Genomic DNA, 13,353 nt, shown 5'->3' on the forward strand with positions numbered 1-13,353 from the left:
TATTTCTAATATTAAATCTAATTAATTAAAAAAACTAATATTCTAGTTATTGTTAATTATTCTACCAAGCACATATATCCTCACCACACCCTACTAATACCATTACACTTCAACAACATATATAATCACATAATTTATTTTAATTAAAACAATCAAACTAAATAAATGTATAAATAATTAAATTAAATCAATTAATCAAATTTAGGGTGTTATAACTCTCCCCCAATTACATAATTTTTACCCTTGAAAATTACTCGAAGGAAATAGAGTCGGATACGACACCCTCATCAAACTCTCCAACTTCCATGCCATGCTTCCACCAACAGGTCCTTCCCACATTACTTTAACCAATGTAATATCTTTGCCTCTCAAGTGCTTCACTTATCGATCCTCTATTCTCAAGGGAGATGCCTTTACGACCAAGTTTTCTCTAACTTGCACATCGTCCACTTGAATCACATGAGACATACCAGGAATATACTTTCTACACAGGAAAGACATCATAAAGATTCGAAAGAAACATAAGCAATGCAACTCTATAGGCCACCTGTCATACTCGTTTCATAATATGGTAGGGACCAATAAAACGTGGTGTGAGCTTTTGAGACTTCAAAACTCGACCACCACCCGTTACTGGAGTAACTCTTAAAAACACGTGATCTTCCTCTTGAAACTCAAGTGCTTTCCTTCTCTTATCATGGAAACTCTTCTAGAGATTCTATAAAGCTTTCATCTTCTCTTGGATCATCTTGATCTTCTCATAGGTTTGTTGAATGATCTCAGGTCCAAGCACTACACTCTCACCTGATTCATACAAACACAAATGGTTCTTACACCTTCTACCTTACAAAGCCTCAAACGATGCCATTCCAACAATAGAATGGAAACTATTACTGCAGGTGAACTCAATAAACGACAAGTAGGTATCCATTGTACTTACTTGTTCTAGCATACAAGCCCTCAGCAGATCCTCCATGGGTTGGATGATTCTCCATCTGACCATCTATCTGCGGATGATAAATAGAACTTAACTTAAGCTTAGTACTTATTGCTTCCTACAAACTCTGCCAAAACCTCTATGTGAACCTATAATTTATATATGACATAATACTTGACAAAATACCATGCAAGCTAACCACCTTCTCAATATACAACTCAACCAATTCTCCAAGGATAACTGATCTTAAACGGAATGAAATAAGTTGATTTGATCAGTGTATCAATAATAACCCAAATGGAATCACATTCATTTGTCATCTTTGGAAAACTCGTCACAAAATCCATAGAAATGTTATCCCATTTACACTCGAGAATACTCAACGGTTGCATCAGATCCGACAGCTTCTGATGTTCAATCTTCGACTTCTGACAAGTCAAACAAGCATAAGCAAATTCAGCTACTTCCTTCTTCATCCTGGCCACCAAAATAATTCCTTCAAGTCTTTATACATCTTAGTGGAACCAGGATGAATACTCAAACCACTTCTATGACTTTCCTCAAGAATACTCTTCTTAAGCTCTGGCGCATCTGGTACACAAACCCCTCCTCTAAACCTCATCACACCATTCTCGTTGATTATGAAGTCACCTCTTTTACCTTGGTTGATTATTACAAGTAGGTCAATCAATCCCAAATTAACTTTCTGATCTTTTCTGATATCTTCAAGGATGCCAGTAGTCAGCTTCAACATGCCTAACTTCACATTGTTATGAGTCTCTTCACATACCAAACTCATGTCTCGGAACTGCTCAATCAATCCCAATTCTCGAACCATCATCATCGACATATGCAAGGACTTCCTACTCAACATATCAACTAACACATTGGCTTTACCCGAATGATAACTCAAAACAAAATCATAATACTTCAGAAATTTGAGCCATCTTATCTGTCTCATATTAAGCTCTTTCTAATCGAATAGATACTTCAAACTCTTGTGATCACTGGATACTTAAAATCTAGAACCAAACAGATAATACCTCCAAATTTTCAATACAAACACCACAGTTGCCAACTCTAGATCATGTGTAGGATAATTCATTTCATGAACTTTCCACTGCCTAGAAGCATAATCTACGACCTGACTCTTTTGCATCAACACACCACCTAGGTTTGTCTTTGAAGCATCGTAATACACAACAAAGGACTTACTCAGGCTCGTCAAAATCAAAACTGGAGCAGACATCAACTTCATCTTGAGTTCTTAAAAACTCTATTCATAATGCACATCCCAAACATAAGCTTGACCCTTTTGGTTCAACTGAGCTAAAGGCAATGCTAAGTGTGAAAATCCTTCAATAAACCTCATGTAATAACCAGCCAAACCAAAAAAACTTCTGATCTTTGTAACAGACTTCAAAGTCTCTCACTGGAACACATCATCTATCTTTGGTGGATCAACAACAATACCGCCATTAAAAATCCCGCGACCAAGGAAAATCACTTCTTTCAACCATAATTCATACTTGGACAACTTTGCATACAACTTCTTCTTTTGCGAAGTCTACAATATAACTCTCAGATGCACTGCATGCTCTTCATCGGACTTCGAATATATCAAAATGTCGTCAATAAACATAACCACAAACTGATCTATGTACGGATCGAATATTTTATTCATGTACTCCATGAACACTCCATGTGCATTAGACACGCCAAATGACATCACTGAATACTCGTAATGATCATACTTCATTCTGAATGCAGACATGCAAGCACCAAACGCAAATCTGATGATAACCCAAACGCAAATCGATCTTACTAAACATGCAAGCACCAAATAATTAATCCACCGGGTCATCAATCCTCGGAATGGATATTTGTTCTTGATTGTCATTTTATTTAGTTGTCGATAATTAATGCATAACCTCATGCTACCATATTTCTTCTTTACTAACAATGTAGGCATTCCCCACGGAGAAACACTATGTCGAACAAACTTATTCTTAAGCAACTCTTCTAATTGCTTCTTCATCTCACTCAAATCAGAAGCAGACATTCTATAAGGAGACATCAACATCAGACTAATACTAGGTACTAAGTCTATAGCAAACTCCGCCTTGCGCTCCAACAGAAAATCATTGATATCATCTAGAAACACTTCTGAGAAATCATAGACTACTTGTAATCCATTAATCACAACTTTTCTTTCGGCCTACATAGAGGCTAGTATCATAAACACTCCAGTCTTAACCTTCATGAACTTGTCCATTTGTTTAGCCGACACAAATAACTTATCACTTGCATCAAACTCTGGAAATGACATTAACTTGTTGAAACGATTGATATGAACATGGTTGAACTCCAACCAGTTCATTCTAAGGATAACATCAATTTTATTCAATGGTATCAATAACCATACTCCAAATCATAATAGACAATTCAAACCCAACCTCTAAGCACAATCGAGCAAAACAAAAGAATGCTTTGCACCCGTGCTAATTATAGCAATTAGCAGAATATCATTAATAAAACACGTACCTCGAATAAATATGTCTGAGCTAGTAGTCTCTGACCCAGTTAAAGCAAAAACTTTCCCTCTAGATTGAACTTATTTGGATTTCAATAATTAGTACTAATGTGACCCTATTCGCCACAGTTATAACAAGTCGGCCCACCACTCTTGTGGTCTGCAATACGGTGACCTATCTTTCCACATTTGAAGAAGTTCATAATGTTATTATTGTATTCATTAGCACAGTGGCCCAACTTGACACACTTGAAACACTTGATAGAAGTAGGAGTCTCTCCCCCACTTAGCTCTTTCTCATCTGAAGTTCTTTGTTTCCCTTTGTCAGCTGGAGCTCTATATGGTTTCCCACGATATTGATTCTTCCCTTTTTCTCACTAAGACTCTTATAGTGAGCATAACGAGCCTTGGTATCCTCATCATATATCCTACAATTATTCACCAGCATAGGAAATCAGTGAATCTCTTGATAACCAATACCTTGCTTGGTCTCCGAATGCAGTTCACTTTTAAACTTGATACACTTCAGGCCCTCAGCAACGACACCATTGTAGTGTGAACAAAACTTCACCAGTTCTTTGAACTTAGTAGCATACTTAGCAAAGGTCATATTTCCCAGCTTTAGTTCGAGGAACTCTATCTATTTCTTACTGTTTACATCCTTTGGAAAATACTTCTCAAGAAAATGAGTCATGAACACATCCCAAGTGATCTCAGTACCAACAACTTCCAGACTTTAACGTGCGCTATCCATCAGTCTTCGGCCTCCTCAGACAATATGTGAGTATCGAACTGCAACTTTTGAACTTTAGTGGAAGCCATCACTCGAAATATCTTCTCAATATCTCAGAGCCACACCTGTGCACCCTTCAGCTGAAATTTGTCCAACTCATAGAACTAGTCATTAACACCTTAATGATTTTGTTGACCTTGCAGTGCCTGAGGCACTGGTTCCAAAGCATCAGCAATTACATGATTGTTTCTTCCAGCCATTACTCTACACACCAGTAAATAAACATTAGAAGAAACAACACATCAACAATGTACACACACATGTCACATACTAGGGACAATTAACATGTCAAAACTTGGACGAATGAACCGACATGCTCCGATACCACTATGTAACACCCTAGTTCCCAACTCAACATAACTTATAATAATATGAAAAATAAACTCCAAAATTAGAGTGCTACTTGTGATTCACTCATCAAAATAAACACAAACCAAATAGTCTTTTGAAATACGCAGCGGAAAACAATTAAGTTTGATATCATAATCTCATCAAATTGTAAAAGTACCCAAAATGATTTAACAACTTTTAAATAGCATAAACAAAACATGAAATAAAACTAAGAACATCTCGTTCCCCCAGTGTTACATATCTAAGCGACTCCATTAAGACCCGAACGAATAAGCAACTAAGGAGGCATTGAAGTTGTCCTCTACCTCAAGCAGCTAATCTTTATCTTGCTCACCTGTACTCCACGGGAGCACAAACACCACAAATAAAAAAAAAGTGAGTGAGAATACACTCAAAATATGTTAACGGTGTAAAACAAAGCAAGGGTAGGATAATCATATAATCATCAGGTCTACACGCTATTCATAATAATTTATTAATTACATCAAGTATTCTAAAACAATCAACAACATCATGAACAATCAATTACATATGCAAACATATATGCAATGTAATCCACAACTGACTCGTTATACATGCAGTATCATTCATGGATAATACATGTCCATCTCACTCTTGAATCCCCACCATAGGACCAGAGCACACCAAAACTGCTACTAATAACCATATAGTAATGCTTCACTAATTCCTTATTAGAATTAGCTACTCGCTCCTAAATCCACAAAATCAGACTCGAGCATACAAAAACTGGACCAAAGTCTGTACATCATGATGCATGACTTTTAATAACATGCAATGTCACCAAAATTATCACCAAACAGCAGCGCCACATCAAATGCGTATTCGCACAACATTCAAACATGTTGAATCATTTTAACATCAATTCATCACTACAAAGCATACGTATACAATTGGCCTCCTAAAACCTCCCCATATATTACTACTGCACATTAGCTTTCCGACGCATTAAACCACGCCTCATTTGGAGTCACGTAGCTTAAGTTATGGTTAAAACAATAAGTGAACTAATCAATTGTTATAACGGACCAATCAATTGACACATAGGACCAATCGATTATCTTCAACTCTTTGTCTTTGTTTTTTTCTTCAAAGGGACCAATCGATTGCACTGGGGGACTTATCGATTGCTCCAATGCTTCTATAAAAAAAAAAAATTCAAAGGGAACCAATTGATTGCTCCCTAGGGTCAATCGATTGGTCACTGCAACTTTTCCAAAAATTCCTCGTTTCAGCAATTTTAAATCACTTTTAAATCCCACCCAAACATACCCTAACATACCTAAACAACTTCTTTCAAAAATCTAACTTTATACACCAATTATCCACTATTATCACATCATATACACACCAATAACTTGCAATTTTCACCAATCTCTACATCAACAACTATTTTATCATGATAATTATCTCATGTCTATCATCACATAAAATGTAACACATCAATCATCAATCTCATGATCAAAATTTTTCACATAGAACTCATTAATTTTACAATATACAATCGGTAATAACAACAAACAATCAATTCAAAACAAGAATCATCAAATATTTATAATCATAAACCAAGTTTTTCAAAACACAATAATGGAGAACGAAAACCTATAAGAGGGTAAGAATCTCTCTCCACCCCATAATGCAAGACACACATACAAGAGCAATCTCTCACCTTACCTTAAATTTTCCAGCATCAAACTCTCAATTCTCACTTTTTCTCACTTTTTCTCCAAGCCTTATTTTTCACGTGTCGTAAACTTCTCCCAATTTTCACACTCCTCTATTTTTCCCTTACTACCTCCAACTTATTCTCCATATTTCCTTGTTATCTCTTATTCTTCTACTAACTCATATTTCATCTTTAATTTTAATTACTAAATAATTTCTAACCTAAAGCCACAAATTTCTACTTTTATTTTTAATATTAAATATAATTAATTAAAAATACTAATATTCTATTTATTGTCAATTATTCTACCAAACACTCATATTCTCACCACACCCTACCAATACCATTAAACCCCAACAAAACATATAATCGTATAATTTATTTTAATTAAAACACCTAATAACTAAATAAATATATAAACAATTCAACTAAATCAATTAATCGAATTTGGGATGTTACAGTAGCCCCCAATCATTATTTGGTGAAATCGAGTGGGGGTTCGACCTTTGTGATTTTCATGAAATGGTCTGTTGACGTGGGTCAATATATCATTGATCTACACGGTCTTGACTTTATAGGTTCTTTTCTTACTGCAAATTACCTTTTCTGATCTTTTCGACTTACATGATTTTGGCATTATGGGACCATGTTGATTCTTAGCGTGGAAACTCACACATTGGTCGGGCTATTTTGAGTTATTCACTTTCTAACTCTTGTCATTTTCCCTTATGTGGCTGATCCCCTTAGGGTTGTTTATGTTTCCTTATTCATTTGAGTCTTTTTTTGAGATTTTGGGATTTTTTCCTATTCATTTGAATCTTTTTTTAATTTTCTTCGTCTTCTATGGTGTGTGAGGTCAAGTTTTTTATGTATTTATCATTCCTTATTTATTTTTTGAGTAGAATTTCTCTAAGTCTTGTTATTGTGGCATTGTGGTGCTGACATTTTTTACGAGTTCTTGTCTTTCTTCCTTTATTCTCTTAGAAGGATGATGAGATGGTCATTATAGTTGTCATATTTTGGATATTATTGGTCAATTATGCAAGAAAATGCAACCAAGTTCATTGAAAAATGTGACATTTATCGACATGGTGACATCCATCAAGCTAAAGTTATCGAACTCAATACACTCATTTACCATGGTTGTCTCATTGTCAGAAATTAATATCTTGTGACCTTTACCTTGGCCCCCAGGAAACTTAAATAATTTGTTGTCGTAGTTGACTATTTCAACAAATGGATATAATTCAAAGTTGTGGAAAAAATTCCATCAACCAATATACTTTATTTATTCCATTAGAAAAAAACTCTTAAGTAACTATAAAGGAAAATAGAGAAGGGATCATACAAATTACAAACTTTACTGAAATACCAAATTATAAGGACATGGAACACTTTCATTTTGAGGAGATATTATAGCTAATGAGTTACAATAGAAAACACAATATGTTAAAATATTTGTAATTGGTTAAACAATAATAAAGTAGTATATTTTTAATTACTATTGTCTTTGTTTTTGTTTTTCAAAGTTATTTATGCAAAAGTCTTCAATGAAAGATCTCAATGATCCACAAAAAAGATAAAAGAGTTTGCTTAAACAAATAACACTCAAAGTTATAAATAATATAAACAAAGTGATTAACAAAGTAAAATACATATATAGCAAAAGGTCGAATAAAATGTTTAGAATTCTTTTGGAAATACCTATTATCCCCACAATCAAACACAAAACTTATCATTTTCCAGGGGACTGTGAAATTGTACAAAGAACTCTACCACTAAAGATGGTAGAGTATCCATTTATTTTCCATCTTATGATTGAAAATTCGAACTCTTAACAAATTTACTTTAAAAAACCTAAGTTTAAGAAAACATGCAAAGAAAACAAAAATATTAGTAAAGGATAAATACTTAAAATACATTCACTATGTTCATTATAAAAAGACTATCGTGGATAAATACAAAGTATTCAAATCAAATATTAAACATCAATAACATTACAAAGAAAAAGAGTAATGATGATACTCTTTTGTATTAAGTTTTACTAAGATTTTATTTTAGTATTTTAGTTATATTTGTATCTAACATTGTATAAAAGAGAGTAAATTATAACATAATTTAAATTATTATGGAAAAACTCAATTCAATTCAAAATCTCTCTAATCCAAATAATTTTACAGTGTTTAATACGATGGTAGTTACACCGATGAGAAGTGAAGCGATACTGACACGCAAGAATTGAAGAAAAGAAGGAGAAAATGAAGAACTTACCAAATCGCAACACGGTCACCAAGGATCATGGCATGATTCATGAAGTCAATAAGATGTCAAGTCTTTGGATATACTGCGTCGCAATCATCATATGTTGTGGTATAATTTGAGATAACATGTAACTTATCACATATGTATAAGTGAATGATCGCGACACAATTCCTTAAAAAGCACAACGTGATTGTGTGATGAGAACTATATTATATATGCTAAGTTTTTGGTAATTGATAGGAGTTCTAATTTTTATAGAGATAAAAGTTTTTTTTAGTTGGTCTAGAGCCAAAAGAGAGGCTCTTCACCATTGGAGCTATTTTATCTTTTGTATAATTCATTTAATATTTCTACAATGATTATTTTATGTTCAATTGTATTTGTTGTAGAAGACACACATCAAAAGTTAAAAACCAATTTTTTTAAAGATTTAATTAAAACCCAAAAAAAATCAATGCAAAAAAAGGTGTTTGATGAAATAAAAGAAAATCAATGCAAAAAAAGTGTTTGATGAAATACCAAAAAAAATGATTTTGTGACAAATTTAAAGGTGAATAAAATTGATCATTAAAATGTGAGGTTCGAATTGTCATATATGTTATCATTTGTTGAATTGTAATTCCTTGTGTCGAAGTAGGTTGCTCGACAGAAGCAACGAAGTGTCCAACCACCTAGAGTGTTAAGTAGTGTTAGCTATTTTAGGCTTTTATAGTTTTGGGCATTGGCTTGAGGTCCAAGTTAACCTAAATCTATAAATAGAGGGAGTAACCCTTATTTTGTAATAGAAGTGAATAGAATATTCATAACATTGTATTCACAGTATTTTACAGTTGCAAAGTGAATAAGAAGTTTTCCACAGTTTGTGGACAGAGAGAAACTCTACAGAATTATATTACTCTTCTCCTTCATCGTTCTATACACTCTCTCTTTATCCATTGTTCCTTTATTTTCATTGTCATTGTGTGGTTAATAACAATCTTGTTCATCAAGATTAATTGAAATTCTCCATAGGTTTTGGGGGATTTCCAACATCTGATATCAAAAGCTCCGGTTTAATCGATTCATGGGAAGAAAATCACCATTGCAACGAATCATCCAAACAGGCATTTTCCAGAAAATCTTTCGATTATCAAGAACAACAATTATGAGAATTGGTGCAAGCAGATGAAGGTTGTGTTCTGGTATCAAGATCTTTGGGATCTTGTGAAGGAAGGAGTAACAACGCTTGCAGAAGCCGCGATGGATCAAGAAAAGGCTGCACATAAAGAATTGAAGAAGAAAGATTATAAAGCTCTATTTATAATCCATCAATGTGTTGATGAAGATAACTTTGAAAAGGTTAGTGATGCAGAGTCAGCGAAAGAAGCATGGGAAATTCTGGAGAAATCGTTTGGAGGCGCAGAGAAGGTGAAAGAGGTGAAGTTACAAACTCACAAAAGAACGTATCAATTGCTTCAGATGGAAGACAATGAAAGCATAATTGATTTCTTAACATAGGTTACGAAATTGGTGAATCAAATAAAGATATATGGAGAAGTGTTGACATCAAGATCTGTTGTTGGAAAGATCTTGAGGTCGTTGGCTCCAAAGTTCGACCACGTGGTAGTAGCCATAGAAGAGTCGAAAGATTTGTCAAAATTGACAAAGGAAGAGCTTCAAGGGACGCTTGAATCTCATGAACAAAGAATGGCTAAAATAGTTACATGAAAGTCAAAGAGTGATATGGCTTTGCAGGCTCAATTAGCAAAAGAAAGAAAAGGTAAAGGTATCTGGAATGGAAACAAAGGCAGAGGAGGATACAACAATTCAACTAGTCAAAATCAGCAAGAAGGAAACTGGTTGAATCAGAGAAAACCCTGGAACCAAGGCAACCAAAGAGGTGGTGTTGCAGGTAGAGGAAGAGGTGGTGGTCAAAAGCCAGACAAGAGTCACATTCAGGGTTACAATTGTCAAAGGTATGGTGACTATTTTAGTGATTATCCAAAAAGCAGAAGAATCAAGAAACTTATGCAAAGCTGGCAAAACATGAAGAAGAAGAGACGTTGCTGATGGTTACAACAAGAGAAGAATAGAGATTCAAGGACCAATGGTACTTGGACTCAGGATGCTCATCACACATGTCTGGAAGAAAATATTGGTTTGTCAACATAAAACCCTCAATGAAGAACATGGTGAAATTTGCAAATGATAACACTCTAGCAGCTGAAGATGTTGGTGATGATCTGATTATGAGGAAAGATGGTAAGAGGTCAGTAATTTCAAATGTGTTGTACATACCAGGCATGAAAAGTAATTTGCTTAGCATAGGGCAGTTGGTCAAAAAGAACTACAAGGTGTCGTCGATTGAAGACAAGATAATGAGAGTTCTCGACTCAAATGGAAGGTTGATCTTGAAGGCCCCAATGTCTCAGAATAGAACCTTCAAGATTGAACTAAATGTGATGGAGGATAAGTGCCTTGCAACAGCAGCCAACAGAGATGAATGGATATGGAATTACAGACTTGGCAATCTCAATTTCAAAGACATCAGAGATTTGAAGAGAAGAAATATGCTTTCAGGATTACCAGAAATCGATATTCCAAACAAAGTGTGTGAAGAATGTGTGCAGGCAAAGCAACATAAGAACAACTTCAGTAAGGATGCAGGAAGTAGGTCGAAGGCAATTCTTGAAGTCATATACTCTGATGTATGTGGTCCTCTCCAGGTGGATTTGATTGGAGGTAACAAATACTTTGTTATATTCATAGATGATTTCAGTCGAAAACTGTGGCCTTACCTGATCCACAAGAAAAGTGAAGTGGTCGCAGTATTTTCCATGTTTAAATCTATGGTCGAAAGATCAAGATTTTGAGAACTGATGGTGGTGGAGAAAATGTGTCGAAAGACTTTGATGCATTATGTGTGAAAGAAGGGATTGTGCATGAGGTGGTGTCACCCTACACTCCACAGCAGAATGGAGTCGCGGAAAGAAAGAATATAACCATTATGAATATGGTAAGAAGCATGTTGAAAGGAAAGCATATATCCAAAGAATTATGGGGAGAAGATGTGTCGGTTGCGACATATATCCTGAACAGATGTCCGACGAAGAAGCTAGAAGGAATCACGCCAGAAGAATGTTGGTCTGGTGTCAATCCTAGCTTGAGTCATCTGAGGGTGTTTAAATCTATAGCACATAGACATGTGCCAGATCAGTTGAGAAGAAAACTTGATGACAAGTCGAGTCAGATGATCCTGATAAGATATCATTCGATTGGAGGATACAAGTTGTTCGACCCAGAGAATAAGCAAGTAGTGATTAGCATAGACGTGGTCATAAATGAGCTTAAGGAGTCGCATTAGACTGAGAATGTCAAGAAAGATTCAGTGAGAATCTTTTATGATGAACCAGCTAGTGAAGTTGAAAGAGAAGTTCGACAGGAAGAAATTAGAGGTGAAGCAAGCACAAGCAGACCTCAAAGAACAAGACACATACCTGCAAGGTTGCAAGAACGTGTGATTACATCAGATGATTTGGTCAATGGTGAAGGTGAGCTGGTACATTATGCTTTCTACGTAGATGAAGAACCTGTCAATGCAGCTGAGGTACTGAAAGATTCAAAGTGGACGAAAGCAATGGATGAAGAGCTAAAGTCAATCGAAGTCAACAACACTTGGTCACTTGTCGAATTGCCCCAAAATAAGAAGGCAATCGATGTGAAGTGGGTATACAAGGTGAAGTTGAATCCCAAAGGAGAAGTGACTCGACACAAGGCGAGACTTGTGGCGAAAGGATTTCTTCGGAAAGAAGGAATTGACTTCGATGAAGTTTTTGCATTCGTTGCAAGGATCGAAACAATCAGGTTGGTTGTTGGTATAGCAAACATGAAGAACTGGCATATATGTCAGATGGATTTGAAATGTGCATTCCTTAATGACCCCTTAGAAGAAGAAGTTTATGTTGCACAACCAGCTGGGTTTGTGAAACATGGCGAAGAAAGAAAAGTGTACAAGTTGCATAAAGCCATGTACGGACTTAAACAAGCTCCAAGAGCTTGGAACAAGAAGATAGATGGATTTCTAAGGGAGAATAAATTTGTAAAGTGCAAATCTGAACATGGAGTATATGTAAGAAGAAGCAAGAGTGAATTGCTTATACTATGTCTCTATGTCGATGACCTGTTGATAACAGGTAGTTGCAAGAAGGAGATCGAAGATTTCAAAGGTGATCTCAACAAGGAATTCGAAATGTCAGATCTTGGTGACATTTCATATTTCCTTGGCATCGAATTTTACAAGAGTGGTAGAGGTTTGATGATGCACCAAAGGAGGTATGCAGGCGAAATTCTCAAGAGATTTGAGATGCAAGATTGCAACCCAACCTCGACTCCTGCTGAGCCCAGATTACAACTGTCGAAGGATTGAGATGAAGATGATGTCGACCCAACCCAATACAGAAGACTTATTGGTCACTTCGATACCTTTGTCACACAAAACCTGACTTAGCATACAGTGTATGTATGGTGAGTAGGTTCATGCAGAAGCCAAAGGTATCACATCTAGCAGCGGCGAAGAGGATACTAAGGTATCTGAAAGGAACTCTCGACTATGGCATTTTGTTTCCTGCAGCTGATGAAGGAAAAGAATGCAAATTAGTGGGATACATTAACTCAAGTTGGTGTAGTGATGCTGAGGATCGAAAATCCACAACTGGTTATGTGTTTATGCTAGGTGGTGCACCAGTTGCTTGGTGTTCGAGAAAAGAGCCACTAGTGGCATTATCGTCGTGCGAAGCAGAATACATAGTTGCTTC

At 35.6% G+C, this 13,353-nt stretch overlaps 1 protein-coding gene across 1 annotated transcript; it reads right to left on the reverse strand.

Moving 5' to 3' along the window:
• Positions 1-905: 905 nt before the first annotated feature.
• LOC127130492 (uncharacterized) lies at positions 906-1,898 on the reverse strand. Its single transcript, XM_051059492.1, has 2 exons — positions 1,542-1,898; positions 906-1,007 (listed from the first exon to the last, which is right to left on the reverse strand). The coding sequence occupies exons 1-2, from the start codon at positions 1,896-1,898 to the stop codon at positions 906-908; spliced, it is 459 nt and encodes a 152-aa protein (XP_050915449.1).
• Positions 1,899-13,353: the final 11,455 nt, after the last annotated feature.

This window comes from Lathyrus oleraceus, chromosome 3 (genome assembly GCF_024323335.1).
Source record: "Lathyrus oleraceus cultivar Zhongwan6 chromosome 3, CAAS_Psat_ZW6_1.0, whole genome shotgun sequence".
In the NCBI taxonomy this organism is placed as follows: domain Eukaryota; kingdom Viridiplantae; phylum Streptophyta; class Magnoliopsida; order Fabales; family Fabaceae; genus Lathyrus; species Lathyrus oleraceus.